The 17,956-nt window shown below is 43.5% G+C and overlaps 1 protein-coding gene across 1 annotated transcript in view; it reads right to left on the bottom strand.

Moving 5' to 3' along the window:
* The window catches only part of tmtc1 (transmembrane O-mannosyltransferase targeting cadherins 1), a 92,750-nt gene extending 86,285 nt beyond the window's left edge, over positions 1 to 6,465 (bottom strand). Inside the window, exon 1 of the mRNA XM_076076069.1 lies at positions 6,170 to 6,465. Within this exon, the coding sequence (XP_075932184.1) occupies positions 6,170 to 6,465 (296 nt within the window). The remainder of the gene's footprint in view (positions 1 to 6,169) is intronic.
* Positions 6,466 to 17,956: the final 11,491 nt, after the last annotated feature.

The raw sequence follows: 17,956 nt of genomic DNA, 5'->3' as shown, positions 1-17,956 counted from the left end.
TCTGCAAGTAGACGAGTCTACAGATGTGGCCAATCTGGCCAATCTTCTGGTGTACGTCCGTTACCTTTTCGAAGGCACGGTGCAGGAAGTTTTTTTGTCTTTTTTGTGTTTTTTTATCTTGTAAACAAACGCCACGCGCGAGCAAACTGTTCGCTCATTGGTCTGATTTTTATGCGGCTATAAATAGGCTCTGTTGCTTTTTTTAAGGTGTGGGGGATTGGGGGTGCGTGAACCCGGTCGGGATGTAGAAGGGGGTGCGTGGCCTAAAAAGTTTGGGAACCGCTGGTGTAGAGGGAGAAGATCAGTGGGGAGAGCACACACCCCTGGGGGGCACAGTGAGCTGGGAGAGTTTGGGTTGAAGTATTTCTTGGATGATGGTGTTGAACGCTGAGCTGAAGTCCACAAACAGAACCCTTGCATATGTCCCTGGGGAGTCGAGGTGTTGCAGCATGTGGTGTAGTCCCAAGTTGACTGCATCATCCACCGACCTGTTTGCATGGTAGGCAAACTGCAGGGGGTCCAGCAGGGGCCCTGTGATGTCCTTCAGATGGGTCAACACCAGCCTCTCAAAGGATGTCATGACCACAGACCTGTAGTCATTTAATCCTGTGATGGAGGGTTTCATGGAGACTTGCAGGCCTCTCCACACTGACGCAGGGTCGTTGGCTGAGTTTTTTTTCCAGTGTAGCTTCTCTTTGCTACCTTGATCTCCCTCGTCAATGTGTTTCTGGCCTGGTTGTACAGGATCCTGTCCCCACTTCTGTAGGCCTCCTCCTTAGCCCGACGAAGCTGCCTGAGTCTTGCAGTAAACCAGGTTTATTGTTGTTGTATGTGCAGAAGGCTGTAGTCGGCACACACATGTCCTCACAAAAACTGATGTATGATGTCACAGTGTCAGTGAGCTCATCCAGGTCTGTAGCAGCAGCCTCACAAACACTCCAATCAGTGCAGACAAAGCAGGACTGTAGCTCCAGCTTTGCCTCGTTGGTCCATCTCTTCACATGATCAGAGAGTCCCAAAGCTGCACGGGGGACTGAGCGATATGCATCCTTTATTACAGTGTAGCAGTGGTCCAGTGTGTTTTTGTCCCTGGTGCTACACTTAATATCGGGGGGGGCAATTGTTTTCCCCAAGGGGCCACATGAGAAACAGGGACTGTTGTGGAGGGCCGGACCAATAGACTGAACTCAATCCTGCTCTATATTATTCCACCTCTTTATTAAAAGCAGTACATTGTATGGTTTTGATGAGCTGTGAGTGAATATTATGATCAGTGGTGGAATATAACTAAGTACATTTGCTTATGTACTGTACTTATGTATTCAAGGTACTTTACTTGAGTATTTCCATTTTATTCAACTTTGTACTTCAACACCACGACGTCTCAGAGGGAAATATTGTACTCTTTACTCCACTACATTTGTCTGGCAGCTTTAGTTACTAGTTACTTTGCACATTATTATTTTTCAAACTCTTCCTAACTACCCAACAAAGGAGTTCAAATGAGTTCCACCTGTCTCCGGCAAATCCCGAGGAGAGCCGCTGCTCCTCCAACTAAAGTTTGACCAGTGGATTGATGGAAGTTTAAAAGTTCCTCCCTGCTGAATGTGATCAGAGAGGGAGAGCTGGAAACGAGACAAACAAAGAAAACCAGAAAAAGTACGAGAGAGCGCAGTACAGAGGCTGCCATCTGCGGCGCCATCTTGCATTCAAGAGGTTGTCATACTGTGAGTCACACCTCCCAAAGGAGGGTGCAGAGGGAGAGACATGAGGACACTGTTTAACCTGCTGTCTGCATCCGTTTTGAAGTACATCAGAGCTCTCACAGCTGTCTACTGATCAGACTCTAATCTGTGATACCAAGCCAACAATCTTGTTTATTTCTCTTAGGAAAATAATCATACCTCGTGCTATAACATCTGCATCTAAGAAAATGCCTGTGAGGTCATTTTGCTGCATTTGGTAAAGATTTGCAGACACTTTCAAAATGGCAAAACGTGTCCCTGAAGGTGTCAGATGAAAAATATCCCGCTTGAACACAGTCATATGGTCTGCCTTTAATTGTGGCCTTATGATTAACTTTCATATTTTCCATTTACTAAATGCTTTCTGTTAATACTTGTAATCAGCAAAGTCTTGATAGCATTTAGAGTTGAACAAATGCTGGTAAATGTCTACAGGGAGAGAAAGAGCCGAGGAAAAGGGCCTGATTCACCCTTTCATCATTATTTCTCCGCAGAGAAAAGAGTAGATGCTTTTTCCAGCTCCACAGCAGCTGTGGCTGGTGTGGGTTAATGATTGAGCTACAGTCAATCACCAGGAGGGTTTGCCACGTGAACCAGCATCCTTCACATGAAAGACTAATGAAGATGTTGTGGAGAAGCCGACAGCCAACTAGCCTTGGAAGCGACAACCCAAAGCATTGAACATCTCCCTGAGTGAGCAATAAGGCAACACCTGTCACTCCTAAAAGATCATCTGCCCCTTCAGTGGCTCTGGCCATTACAGTGGCTCCAGCACACTCACACTTCTGTTAAATGGGTGTTTTTGAGGCCCACTGTCTGTTGTCAGGAGAAATATTAAGGCACCAATATCTTCTTCACTGTATTACCGGACGGTGGATTGGCAAGCAGCTGCTTAAGGTTTTTTTTGCACTCTTGGGTAATTAGAATAACTGTCATTGAACAATGAAACCATCCTGCTGCTTGAACACACACACACACACACACACACACACACACACACACACACACACACACACACACACACACACACACACACACACACACACACACACACACACACACACACACACACACACACACACACACACACACACACACACACACACACACACACACACACACACACACACACACACACACACACACACCTTAAGTGCTGAGTGTGCTGATGGAGCTCTGCCTGGGGACACATTATGTCTATCACCAGGGCAGCCAATCACATTCCATAACACTCATCTAGATTCCCCCTACATGTAAGTCCACTGGGACAATTCTTCTAGAGCCAAAGTGGGCAGAGCAGAGTTCTGGGTGTTGTATCCATGATATTAAAGCAACAGTTGAACATTTTAAGAAATATGTTGTTACATATTTTTTAGGGGGCAATTTTTGCCCCCACTGACTGAAATCCAGGGGCATTTTAAAAAAATTGGGGGCACTTTTTGAAACTTGTGAAATAACATTTAACCTTTGTTCAAAATAATAAATATACTTATTTAGGCTTACAGTATATGAGCAATTGTCATCAAATGGCAATAATAAGACTATTAGGCAGTAGTCTACAGATTCAAAGTGTTTTCTTAGTTTTTTTTTAACAAAAAACAAACATAAATCAGACAATCATATTCAATTTTATTCTCATTTCTTTGTGGTTATTTATAGTTATTATTACATTTTTTAAACAACTATTAACAATAATTAAGTCAACGATGCCTTGATTACATATAAACATCGAACAAAAAGTTCGGAAATTAGTGTTTGGTAGATTATTTCTCTGTTGTAACAATGCTTCTTGGCAATAAATGTTATACCGTTGTAAAGCCTGTTTATTCACCTTTCAAACGGTGCCCCATTTGTAAGGATCATGCTTTTGTGGGATGAGCAGCACAGCTGAGTATGTGGGTTGTAAGTTCCTTACAATTGGGGCACCGTTTAAAAGGTAAATAAACAGGCTTTCCGACGGTATAACATTCATTGCCAAGAAGCATTGTTACAACAGAGAAATAATCTACCAAACACTAATTTCCAAACTTTTTGTTCGATGTTTACATCAGTCATTGTGTGGAATTATTGAGAAAGATATTTTTGTAGCGCCTCAAATATTGTGATATTACCCATTTTTGTCCTGAACATCTGCATTGTGTGGAATTTTTGAGAAGAACATTTTTATAGCACCTTAAACATTTAAAAAATGTGCCATTTGAAGGTACAAATTCAGTTCAGAGTTTTTGCTTAGTAAAATATCAGAACATCATAAGACTATTTCTGCTGCCTGTGTTTTATTTTTCAGTTGACATTTTTTCAGTGAGAATGTTTTTCATTGTATTTTCAATGCCAAAGATGACTATTAAATGGTGAACGGACTGGACTTGTATCTCTCTTTTCTAGTCTTCTGACCTCTCAAAGCAGTTTCACACTACTTGTCACCATTCACCCATTCACACCCTGATGACAGGGGCTAAGTGCCACCTGCCTATCAGCAATTTTGTGTCTCGCTCGTCGACATGGACTAGCGGAGCCGGGCATCAAACCGCCGACCCTCTGAAGGACCCTGCTCTACCACTTATCCACAGTTGCCTCACTATTACTGTTCTAGCTCCATAGCATCGTATTCAGGGGATGTTTTTTAACCTTTTTTTCTCTCATTCAAAACAAATTGAGTTTGCTTTTGTTCCAATTACGGTGAGGTCGGCCCACATGGACTAATGTTGTGTACCCATGGTCACCATATGAGTTTAAGTTTTCAACCACATGCTCTCTTTTGTAAAAGAAATTCACAACGGCTCAGTGGTAGAACGGGTCAGCCTCAATCAGAGGATCGGCGGTTTGATTCCCGGCTGATTAGTCTGTGTGTGTGTGTGTGTGTGTGTGTGTGTGCATACTAGCCAAAGGCCATAGCTATGTGTCAGTAGCTCTTTTGAACCATTCCTGCTCTCTCTTTGCTGGTGCTTTCACTATCTGCTCTGTGTTTTCATCAAACCATCCATGACTGTATTTCCCCCTCAGACTGGCAGTCTGTCAGAGGCTAAGCTGTAGTCTTGGTTGAATAAAGGTGTCATGGTCAAAGACACACACCTTTTAAACCTCCTTGTTCTTACTGCTGAAGCGCTCTTGAGCAGTGCACTGAATCCCTACCAGCGCTGCCCTTCAGCCCTTAACCTCGTACTGTGATGATAGGACAGCCACAACACAGACTTGTTGACCTTTTAATGAATTGCTGGTTACAGCACATTGTAAGCCATTAAACAATTGATGTAGTAGTGTCCTATCATGAATCTGCCATAAGAAGGTTATAATGCTGGTCCCAGCAGGAGAGTATACTGCTGTAAATGAGTCACAATCAGTCAGAAATGAGAGAAAATTAAATATTTAATTTCGCAAATTTGATGTTTTGCTATTTACATTTTAGCCCACAAGAGGGCCAAGCGAGGCCACATACGTCTCTTTAAACAAGTCTAAACGTTTAGAACTGCTTTGCAACTCTGTGAGGCTGTACTCAGTCTTGTGACTTGCACTTGTGACTTAGTCACAGCGATGCAATTGAGCTAAATGCAAAACATCGACATACTAGCGTGCACACAATAATGGTAGCATAATGTAGCACCTATATGATAAGATGCTGTTCACATATGAGGAGACGGAGCAGTCTTTATTCTATTCTGACCTATGGATGCAGCATTAAGCTCTCAAACAGCATCCTTCACTGAATTATACAACTGAAAGAAAAAATAAACTTTTTTGTTTGTTTCAATCTCCTTTGCATCAGCATGGCTCGGCTCATTTCTCCTCATGTGGGAGAACTGCGTGGGCCTCCCTCTGGTTCTCACTGCAGCATTGAGTCATTTAGAACATCCACCCAACTACAGCACAGCACGTAGAAGCCTCAACCTTTGTCTCCAGAACTTTCACACCACCTCTTACATCCTAACCCTCCCTGTACTCTTGCAACTCCACTACTATGAAAGTCCTCCATAGCTGGACAACAAGTTCCACAGAGACACCGTGTGTGTGCGGCTACCCTCTCTGCTCCAACTCATTACAGTCATTCTATCGATATGTCTCATGAAAAGATGGGGACATCTCTAGAGGTCCTACCAAACCCGTATAGTACATGTCAGCGCATCCCTAGAGAGTCTATAGCGACACGGCACACTAGGTGGGCTTTGTCCGACGCCACTACACCGAGGCGGAGCGCTGAATGGTGGGGATGCAGCTCTGGTTCTACTGAAGTTAACTGGGACGCTGCAACAGCTTCTTCCACAGAGCTGGATGACGGCAGCGTGTTCATAGCTCCGTGCTCTAGTTAGCTCCAGGATTCTCACCCCGGGAAATGGCAACAACACTGCGGTGGAACCGGAATAAAGTGTTTGTTCGGGGGCTCCAGGTGAGGTGAAAACAGCGCAGTTGGGGAATGAGGGAGAACTTACTTGAAGGTGAGGATGCAGAGCGGTCTGTAGGACTTGTGGCTCGTATTGTCCGCCATCCTCTTCCCCCAGAAGTCGTTGCTGAGGATGTTTCTGAGGCTGGAGCCCGGTCGGACGTCCGGATTGTTGATGATAGCCCACACATCGTCGTGTACCAACTCCCCGCGGAGAGAGTTGCTGTAGCACAGGCAGCACAGGGCGGCCAGCACGGCGTAGCGACCCGCAGCCCACACCGCGTCGGGCCGGACGGTGAACCGCGGCTGCTGGCGGGCTTTCTTCTCCCGTCCCAGCGCTGTCATGTCGGGCCTGGCTTCTCCCGCGGCTCCGCTGCGCGAAGAATGAAACTAGTATCTGGGGAGGATATGTCCATTCCGCCTGGCAGGTAGCGGTTGTGTCTGCTGTGGAGTGCGGGGATGGTGTGGCTGAAGTGCTGCCTTCAAGTGCAGTCTCTGAACGTCAGGCTTTGTAGTGTTTTATACTATACTTTTATACTATACAAATAAAGAGTTGGATATTCGTCTTTACTGTATTATATTCCATTTGGCTTATTACTTAACATCAATTGGTTTACTATCCTATGGATTGATTAACATATATTTATTATTTAACATAGACTATTCTTTATTGTCTTAAAAAACTAAATTCAATTTGCGTTAAAGCTCATTCTTGACAGTGAGAAACTTGGCTTAACTCCCTCCACCTGGCTTGTTAGCATTCAATCGCATCTCATGGTCTCCCTCAACAGCTGGAAGAGCCAGTGTCTTTCTCTTTCCCTTTTTGAGATACACCCTCATGGAATGGTGCTAGGTTCCACTTAATTTAACTCAGTGGCTGACAAAATGACATTTAAGTTTGTGAGCCAACATTGACTTATTTCTCTCTGGGGTTGTCAGTCAGTGGATGGGAACGTGTTTCCTAACAGCATTGACATATTGACATGCAAAATTACTTCTCACACAGTAAGAAAAAATTGCTGCAAAAATGTTCTTCTGAAGACTAGATTAATAAACCTGGATAGCTCCAGTTAGCCTATGATGTTTGTGTGTAAACACACTTGTGATTAGCACAACTATAAATACACTGGTATTAAATGTGACTGGGAAGAGTCTAGTTATGAGTTGTTTGAGAATAATGAAAGGAAGGAAAGGACGAATAATTATAGTAGCAGCAGGCAATTAGAATTAGTATGAATATTGGAAAAAAAAGTCACAACTGAGCCACAACTATGGAATGTACGAGCTTACGTGGAGTACCAGAACGCAACATCAGCACTCGAGAACCCGCCTGCAGACGCATGCGCAAGAGGACGTTACCTCTCACAAATATCAGCTGCAGAAAATCAATGAAACTCGGCGGAAACTGCAGGAGCGCATGATTGCAATGCACACTGACCCTTTCCTCCGCACAGCGCATCAGTAGACCTTTAAACGAACGAGTCCGATAAGAGGATGGGGATGTGATAGTGACCGCAGAGCAGCGAGAAACATCATTAGAATACTCCTGCAGGAGAGGTGCATATTATTTCGGTCATGTATGTAATGGTCATATATTTGCGCTTGAGCGATCCATCCAGACATGTTTCAATGCATGTTGAAGTGAGATGTCTCATGCCTCCATTCTCTGTATGTGCAAGTTTCAAGTTTCCTCCTCAGATGTCATTTGCATACTTGACTGGCTGCAAACTAGATCGAAATCCTGCAGATAGCCCTACGTTCACATGTCCAACGGAGATTTAAGGTGAGCACAGACAAAACGATGCCCCTTCAGCAGATGAATGTGAAACAGCCCTCACACTCGGTATGCCTACATAATTCTGCACAATGAAGCTCAAACATCAAGTCAAGTAACAAGAAGCAAAACACATTAACAGCAACAACAGCTTGTCAGAGAGACTCAATTTCACTGAAAAGTCATGTTCGCTGCCACCCTTAAAATGTGTGTCAAGAAATGTCATGGTGCTACAGTCATACATGTAATCTTGTAAGATGATCTCATCACTTGTGCGGTATAAATCTATAGATGAGTTCCAACCAAGTAACCTCCAGGGGTCTCATCTATAACCGCTGTGTACGCATAAAACGAGGCCTGAAAGAGGCGTACGCCACTTCCCACGCAAACGTTGTGATCTATAAAAACAAACTTGACAAGAGAATGTGATCACCTGTACGGAAACTCTGACCCATGTGTACAAACATTTTGGAGACGCACATGGTGAGGTGGTGAATTGAAGCCAGATTGTAGCATAGTGTAGTAATGTGAGATGCATCAATACAGGTATAATGATGCCGCTCACATTTAATTTCAACTAATATCACACGTTACTTTGCACTTATATATTCTCTTTAAGATAAGAGATAAGATAATCCTTTATTAGTCCCGCAGTGGGGAAATTTACAGGATTACAGCAGCATAGTGGACAGTGCACACAAGAGACATGGTAAAAACAACAATGTATCAAAAGAACAAGTATTATAAATAAGTAATAAACAGTAAAGAATATTAACTAAGTAAAAAAGTAAAAAATCCACAATAACTAAAATAATATATATATACAGACAGAATCAGGTGTTGTTCATCAGGGATGATAGCTTAGCCATCATCCTCCTGTCTCCCACCACCTCCACCGTATATCATTAACAGTCAAACCAGCAGTGTTATTTGTTCTCTTTGTTATTTGTGTAGATAACTGTAAGCACGTTTCAATTATTAAAGATATAAACCAACTCAAACCTCAAATCAAATTTTGCTTAATATTTAATCAGCGCTGTCTGCTCTCCTCAGCACAGAAGAGAGACCGAACTACTGACACTCGTGGTCAGCTGTGGAGCAGCTGATGAAACTATCATCATTCGTAAGATTACGTCAACTAGCGCTAAAGAACTGCAGAACAGAGCGTCATTAGTTTCAACAATCTTCTAATACTGTGCAGATATCACCAAGTACGATTTTAGATTTCATGAAGTGTTTGCGAATGAAATCACTGCAGTGAACACAACTTTATTTATGGTTATATATGTTTTGGCGTACGTGCATTTCATCCTTTCAACCTACGCAAACATTTAGTGTGGATCTTACGCTCTGTTTTATAGATGAGACTCCAGGTCTTAAAAGTGAAGCCAATGTGGAAGTGCCTTAAACTTGCATTCTCTCTACTGGCCAGCAGGGGGCGACTCCTCTGGTTGCCAAAAGAAGTCTTATTGTATAGAAGTCTATGAGAAAATGACTCTACTTCTCTCTTGATTTATTACTTCAGTAAACATTGTAAACATGAGTTTATGGTCTCAATCTCTAGTTTCAAGTCTTCTTCAATACAGCATGATGTTCATTTAGTACATTATGGTCCATTTAGAGTCAAACAGACCATAAAGCAGGGGATGCTTTAGGGCGGGTTTACACAGTGATTGACAGGTCTATACCAGAGACATATACGGCATCTCTACCACGGTGTCACTCCTCCGCAGTCCAAATATGGCAACTTCCATTTACTGGTTTGACCCTTTTGCTCATATATCTGCTGCGCAAAGGATTATGGGTCAGAATAGCCAGAAAAGCATGCAGGCTTGCATACTGCAAAATGTGATCGGATGTTATAGAACATCCTAATATTTCTGGCATACTGCATTTGACACACTGTGGGTACATCCCAAGTCTCTTAATTGCATCAGCGTTTCCCTCACTTGCATCTTTTCCTTGCGTTTTAGGCCCAATCCCAATCTCCACCCTGCCTAAGGGAATTACCCACAATTCATTGCAATGTGACATTCACTAACAAGGACCACGCCAATAATAATATGACTTTCGAGAGGTTTATTGCATGATGGAATGATTGTTAGAATTAGGAAGTGGAAGGGGTCGAGGGAGAGGGATGAAGGGTAGGGATAGGGGTAGAGGGATGAAGGGGTCAAAGTAGAGGGATGAAGGGGGAGGTAGGGATGTAAGAGTGTAGGGGAGACGAAATGAGGAGGGTAGAGAAGGTCGTAGAACGAAGGTTGGGCAAGTGATGGGGGACCGTTGGTGTCCGATGGCTGGCGGGAACTGGGGGAATGGAGACTGTAGAGTGGGGGCCGTCTCTTTGGAAGCTCTGGTTGTGCAGAGTCCCCAAAAAGATCCCCCAAAAAATGACAAACTCGGATGCCGGTGGCCATTTCTTATGTAGGAGAGGTACGCGGGGGAAGACCAACGACCAAGAATCGTAATGATGTGGGCGGGAATTCCTTGGCTCGAAGCGGTAGAGGCGGCACCGATGAGGAAAGGACGGCCCGAGTAGACTCGGGGGGTATTCCGGATCTGGCTAAGATATGGCGAAAGTGGTGGTGAACCCGGGACCGCGTGGCCCCTTTGCCTGTGACGAACAGGAGATCTTGCGGGGAAGTTCGGCTGGCCGGACTTGAGCTTGGGCTTGAGTAGTCGCGGATGGGTTCGCACGGACTTGGGTATGTGTCTTTTTGGAGAGGTAGATGGGCTGGAGTGGACCATATGTGTTGGTCTTGCGGCATTTGAGGCGATAGATGACTGTGTCGGGAGGATCGATGTGATGTCTGATGCGGTGGCGTGTCACGACGGATGGTGGTTGGAGTTTGAGGTGGTGAACTCGGAGCAGCGAAGGAAGCCTGCAAGAACGTGGACTTTAATACTTTGTCCATGAAGGGAGACGGATAGCCTGAGCGGAGTGTATGGATGCCACGGGTGAGGAGGTCCAAAGTGAGGGGCAGACGTTTGGGCATAGGGCGTGGTTCGGCTTTACGGAGACCTTCGAGTAGCACAGCGACGTGTGTGATAGAAAATGTAGTTGTGCTAGTATATTTCTACTATGATTTAGTTTATGTGCCTTACTCACTAACAAAACTATATACATACAGTATGATTGTGTACCTAAGAGAGTGGTAACAGGACCATATGGGTTATCTCTGTCTTTGCTTTGATAAGAGGGAGTGACTCAATGGGCGTTGCAGTTTAACCAGAGAATGTTGAGGTGTGAAGATTATCAGAGATAGGCAAGAGTAATAAAGACACATGTCTTTGTGTGACAAGGCTCAGAAGAGGAAGGGGATGACTAGAGGGGTAAATGGGGAGCTTGAAACTGCTGATCAATTGTTATACTGTAAATACCTGATGTTCCCCCACCCTGTGTGCTTATAAGAATTTCAGAAACTGAATTCTTGGCTCATCCTCTGCAGACTGAACTGCAGTCTGTTGGATGGTGAAGCCTTCTCTGGCCAGAGAATAAATACTTTAAAGACAAACGTCTTTCCTCAATGTTTCTTGTTTCACTATTCAGTATTATAGGACTCACTCGGTACTATTGAATCGTTTTTTTCCACCACAAACTTGGCGTCACGAACAGGATTCCATGAAAAATCATCAGGAACCAACTGCGGACGGAGACTGATCATCCAGGAGGCTTCTCCTCCTGCCGCTGTGCCTCCAGACATTTTGGAGAGGACCGATCCGTGGTTCCTGATCATCTTCACTGGGATCCTAAAGGACCTGATTGAGTCCAGATAGACTTCTAAACATCCGGTGAGCTACTGAAATTTGGAAAATTGACTCTGAGAGATTGTTTGTTGTTGTTTTAGGTCAAATTGGGATTTAAAAATGCACTGAATTAGGAAATATATTTGTGTTAGCATTTAACAGGCATTTGTGGATATTTGTTGACCTCATTTCATAGAAATGCTCTTGTTCTTAAAAACTTAGGTCAAAGAAAACAATTGGATTAAAGGGAGTAAGAGTTCCGGTTGAAACATATGTAAGAGAAGTTATGACATTTTTAGCATTTTGCTTGGTGTAGATTCTTTATTTTTTTTTACCTAGCTGTGTTTTTTAACACTCAATGGCTGAAGGAGGAGAAACGGATTTCTCAAGACCAGAAAAACTGGACATCGTATCAAAGGGTCGGTCAACCCCACAGCTAGCATGGAAAAGGATTTGTACTAACGCAGATTGACAGTTGATCCAATGTTTGCAATCCTGTGTGTGTGTCCAGAGAAATGTAAGTTATGATGTTTATTTACCGGATATACAGTTATTATTGTTATCTTCATGATCCTGTAATTACAGTGTGTATAAATAGCGGTAGAAATACGTAATTTGCTGGCGCTTAGGCACAGAACGGTCCCATTATGTTAATACTTATATGCCGGAAAGTTTATTATTTTAGCTTTATGTAGATAATGTCGACAATGATGCATACGGTTTTTACAGATTTTGTTAGTTTGCAAGTTTGGGTGTTGTAGCTAAGTTATACATTGTTAGATATATGCAGCTATTGAAGACTGTCATTTATTGTGAGTGAACTGTTGTTAATGTTTACATTGTATTGTTTACCTTTTCAGAACCACACACACACACACATCAAGTCTTGGGAGAATTGGTTATTGGTCCCTGATCCCAGGGATATTAATACTTTTATTAATATCAATGATTTATTGTATTTTCTTTTGTCTAAAGTCAACATTACCTGCAGGCAGGCAGTAAAGTTTGTGGCTGGGGTGATTGGGGTCTTTGATAATCCTGTCCTTCCTGCATCGCTGGGTAGGCGGTCCTTCGTGGATGGCAGCTTTGTCCTGGTGCTGTGCAGTTTTCACCACTGTGAGCCTTGGTGGGGTGCTTTTGCAGGAAGTGGACGGAGATATGAAGCCAGTTGTGTTCCTCAGTCGCAAGCTTAAGGACAGAGAGACAAGGTATTCTACGGTGGAGAAGGAGTGTTTGGCAATGAAGTGGGCCATTGACACACTCAGATACTACCTCCTAGGACGACACTTCCATCTGGAGACCGATCATCGTGCCCTCCAGTGGTTGCATCGGATGAAGGATGCCAACATGCACATTGCTGGGTGGTATCTGGCTCTGCAACCGTATAACTTTACAGTCCGCTACAGATCATGAAAACGAATACTGTGGCTGACTGTTTGTCTCGAGTACATGAAGTTTGAGGTACCATGTCCTCGCAGGAGAGGGGGAAGGAAATGTGACAAAGACCCTCTCCATTGCAGGCATTTGTGGACTGTTCGAAACAATAAGAGACTCACACACTGAGAGTTGAATGTTTATTGTAAGGTTCTGATATGGTCTCAGGAGTAATTATTGAAGGTCGAGCCTGTAGACACAAACATATTATTGGTTTGGTTATCGTTAACTAAAATGATTGAATATATTAATAGTGCTGTCAAATAACATGCATGTTCAAAGCACTTACCTCTGCTGTGTCTCCTCTCCAGGGTGTTCATCCTAAAAGAGTCCCCATGGTACAAGAGCACCATGTTATAGTTCCGGGAAGGTACCATGTGGTAATTATATATGATATGATCTCTATGGTGATGTCTTACCACCATAGAGATCATATAGATAATTGACCTTAGAATGTTAGGTATCTATTTTAATGTATTTGTTGTAGATTAGGGGATTGTGTTGTAGAGTAAGGGGCAGAGTCGCCTATCTTACAGTGATGTGGATGTCCTCGTTAGTGGCAGACTATATAAGGCTGCCATAATTACATCTAGTGCTGTCGCTGCCAGGACCACATGCTGCCCGTGGTCCCTGAAAGAGTTATGCCATGTATTTGTTTGTTTTTTGTCGGTGAAATAAACACCTGGTTGGTTTACACGTACTCTCTGTGTCCGTCCTCCTGCTTCCGAAGTCCGGCCGCTGCGTGCCAGCCTAACAACCACCCTTTGTAGAGTGTTCGTGTTGAGGGCGGTGTAATTGCCGTACCAGGATACTCTCATGGGTGCACCTGTATCCTGGAGTTCGTGTTGAGCCTCTTCAGCATGCGGAGGAAGAAGAGTTGTTGTCTTTTAGGGATGGTGTCTGTGTGATGAGTCCAGGTCAATTCCTCCTGAAGCTGCTGACTCTCTCCACTCCAGTCTCATTGATGCTGATGGGGGCACACACTTCTGTCTGTCGCTTCCTGTAGTCCATAATCAGCTTGTTTGTTTTGCTGACATTGAGCCCCCCTAAAATAGGCCTAACGACGCCCCTGTGGCTAACCAAGGCAGCAACACGACACCATAGCACGGCAGGACAATTACAATCTACGGTGCTTTTGAAAACTTTAGCTGAGACCCGAGTGGATCTACAACTCAACGAACACGTTCGCAGGAGGACCTCTGGCTGGAACTGAACCTCACCAATGTTCTGTACAACCGCGTCATTAAACTCTTTGTAATCAAAGAAAGGAGGATGGACTTTGTCTTTAAGTGAACAGCAGCTTTGGTAAGTGAAGTGCTTTTGTGTTTTTACATCTGCAGCAGCGTTACTACTGTGTTCATCTGTCTATGGTGTCGTTTTTATGATATGGTTAATATTGTTCCCTCTGATGTGAATAATATTTGAATGGCTCGTGCTCTTCAGTGTGCGGATGAATACTGTTTTAGCGCTGCAGTGTTGCTGGATTGATTTGTTGCTTTGTTGTCATATAAATATATGTGACTGGTTCTTGTGAGTTTGTTCTTGTCATTGTGTTAATTACATTGTTTTTGACTATATGCATTGTCCGTTAAGCATCCCGTCATGCGCGTATTCATGTATCTGTTTTGTTTTACAAAGCAGGAATGATGGTCTGGAGGAATGGGGATTGTGTGGCGCTTGCTTTAGCCCTGTTTGAATCAGTAGGAACAGCTAAATGCTGCGCGGAGAGTTTGTAGTGTGTTGGTTTTCCTGCTAAGCTAGTTTAGCATAGCCTCCCAGAACACACGCGCCTCACCAGGGTACAATGTTTTGTTTCCGGGGTCAGAGTGTCTCTTCCGTGGTGGGTTGCTTGTTTGAGCGAAGTTCACCGAAAACATTATATTTACCACAATTTAAGCTTCTGCATTTTCCAAATGCACTAGTATTATTCAAACGTCTTGTTCTGTTCGTAAGCCTCGTACCGAACGGTTTAATACGAATACGTGTATTATTACACCCCTAGAAACAAATAATAACCGTAGCTGTGGTGTCATAATGAGGTTATTAGGAGGTGGTTCAACTGTACTAGGACAGCTCTGAAGGCCCAGGTATAAAATGCACGGCCCGCCGCTGGTTATGAGTGTTATTGTTTTCTTTCTGAATGAGAATCGTTGCCAGTGTTTTGGTCGAGCTAGCTTATTTTGAGACGTGTATGAAGTATTTTGGTTTGAGTGAGTTTTGGAAGTGAGATTAACTGTTTGGCCAAGATGCATGTTGGTAATGCAGACGATATGAAGAGTTTTGAAAACTGGTTTTCAGTATGGACCGATGCTTGTTAGCAATTGAAAAAAACTAACATAATGAGGACATGTTTAGGCACTGGCAGCTGTTGGTTCAGGTTAGATAAATATCATGGTCTTGGTTTAGAAGTGATCTAAAGAGACAGAATGTCTATTAACATTTAACAGAGGGCCGAACCTCTCTAGTGCTTAACTAACGTGATTTTGTTGCCTAAACCAACCACAGACAGGTTCTGAACCCCTCTCACTGGTGTCACAGTCCAGCACTTTACATTTATTACATTCAGACAACAAAAAAAATGCCATGACTGGTGGTAGGAGGGATGCAAAATGCTGACTTCACTATCAAAGTCAGACAATGATCGACCCCCCCGTCCTCTATTGAGTTTGATTTTACAGTCTGCGTTTATTCAGCCCAAACTACTCAAAACCATTCTAACATCTCTCCTACTGCATGTCTATGGCTCCTGTATGTGTGTCTGTATTTCCCCATGGGGATTAATAAAGTATTTTTTCTTCTTGTTCTTCAAAAAACCTCCCTCCCTTCCCCTCTCAGTTCTGTATGTTTATGATGTGCAGCTTTTTGTAAAGTTAAAACATTTTCAACTTGCACAGAAGAATCAAAGCCTCAAGTTGTGCCCATGTGTTCCTGTATTATTTCCTTTGTGTTCAGGACAAGGCCAGCAACAGTTGTTTTTATATATAGACATAAAGGAGGATGTCATGTACGGTATGTGTTGAGGACAGAGCCTGTAACTGGACATGGGCTTAATCAAAGTCTTGTCTCAAAAAGGATGCTATAAGTAATGGAGCTATGTTGTGTAAGTGTTTGAGGAAGGAGAGAGGAAGGCATCAGGTCAAATGGTCAGATGAAAGAGCAGAGTCTGGGTGGAGGAGCAGTTGAAAGTGCACACCAGCAGCCTTCATCGCTCTTCTCCCCTCCTTTCATCTCCTTAAACTTTCCCATCTGGTCTGTTGCTCTTCGCCCGGATTTCTCATCAGCATGAGCATCATAGGGAATCCCTGCTGCTTCTGTTTGGCACTGCTTCCTCCCAGAGCTGGTCAGCCTTTCATGTCCCTTCAGCTGGTGGAGAGAAACACCTGTAGTCAGGTAGTCCCTGAGGCTGCATGTCTTCATCAAGCTCTTGTCTGTCGTCACAGCCTCTGTTATCACCACATCAGCTATTCATAATGCTCCATATGAATCGTCAGAGACCCGGGGAGGGAGGGAGGATAATAAAACACCTGCTCTCTCCATCTCTGTCTCTCTTCCCTGCTCTCACAGCTTCTTGCTGAGCTACAAGGGGAACTGCCAGAAGGAATTATTCACCATCAGCTGTTTGAAATACAAGTGTATTGTACAGTTTTTGCGCTGTAAGTATCCTGTGTGCTGTTTGTTATACACTGCCAGAAACGGGAAGAAAACAGTTGTTGTCTCATTTGTAATAGCTCTTTAAGTATAGTACTTTATTTGTGCTATGCACAACAACTTCAGTGAAGCAGTTGGCTTCCTCCAACAATGCTCTATAGTGCAGAATTTAAAATATAGGAATATTGTATATGTATATATGGATATATATGAACTATCAAAATTGTATTTGAATGAGAAACTCATACAGCCAGACTACAGTATATGATGTCCCTTACCTACACATTAAACTCCACCTCGTTGATCTTGGAGCTGCAGTCAGGGTAGATGTCATTATGGACTGATGCACACAGTCACACACACATATGGGTCACAGGTCTCAGAAACCTTGAATCTGGGTAAGGTTAATGAAAAGATTTGAACCTTTGCAGAACCTGAGGAACAAACAGGTGCTGCTTATCATCATTGCTCAAGTATGTGGTTCAGTACTTCTGAATGTCCTCCTGGTTGACAGTCATGCTCTCTGGGAAGGTGAGGGACTTTTTGTATGTTGTGAGGTCTGGAAGGCTGTGCACGGCGGTGCTGAGTTTTTACTGCAGCCTTGTTTGATTACGTTGGTGAGCTCTTGGAACGCTCCTGGAGGATTTCATTGACATTGCTGTCTGTCGATATCCTCGTGCAGCTCTGACTATCTAGGATCTCAAATAATTCTTCTTGGTTGACACTGATAAAATCTGTTCACCATCATTTAATCACTGTATGCTCAGATTCAGGTATGTATTTGAGGAAATTCTCCACTACATCTATCTTCATATGTCCGATTGACCCACACTCTCCAACTGCTGTCATCATGCATTAGGAAATGTATTTTAAAAGCATTTCCCATTGTTCACTGGTAGTCATTGTTCACTGGTCTCTCTTAAATCTCCATGAACATCTAAGGTATTCCATCTGGCAGTACAAGCTGGATTTCGCTCTGAGCTCTCCCATTACCTGCCCTCAGTGAACAACCAGTATTCTCATCACTCTCACTGGATGCCATGGTTTATGGTGAAACAGGCAGTGTCATATAAATCTGTTACTCATTTTTCAGAAAAGTGGGTGCTCTCAATGTTGGTGGAATAAAGTGAAAAGTCACAGAGAAGAAGTGGAAGAGAGAGAGAGAGAGAGAGAGAGCTCTCTTGGACACAGGAAATAGTGGCAGCGCAGCAGTCAGAGGCAGAGTCAGCGCTG

The sequence above is a fragment of the Anarhichas minor genome, unplaced genomic scaffold, assembly GCF_050575085.1.
Source record: "Anarhichas minor isolate MPS153535 unplaced genomic scaffold, ASM5057508v1 ptg000055l, whole genome shotgun sequence".
In the NCBI taxonomy this organism is placed as follows: Eukaryota; Metazoa; Chordata; class Actinopteri; order Perciformes; family Anarhichadidae; genus Anarhichas; species Anarhichas minor.
This window is presented reverse-complemented; position numbering and strand designations above follow the sequence as displayed.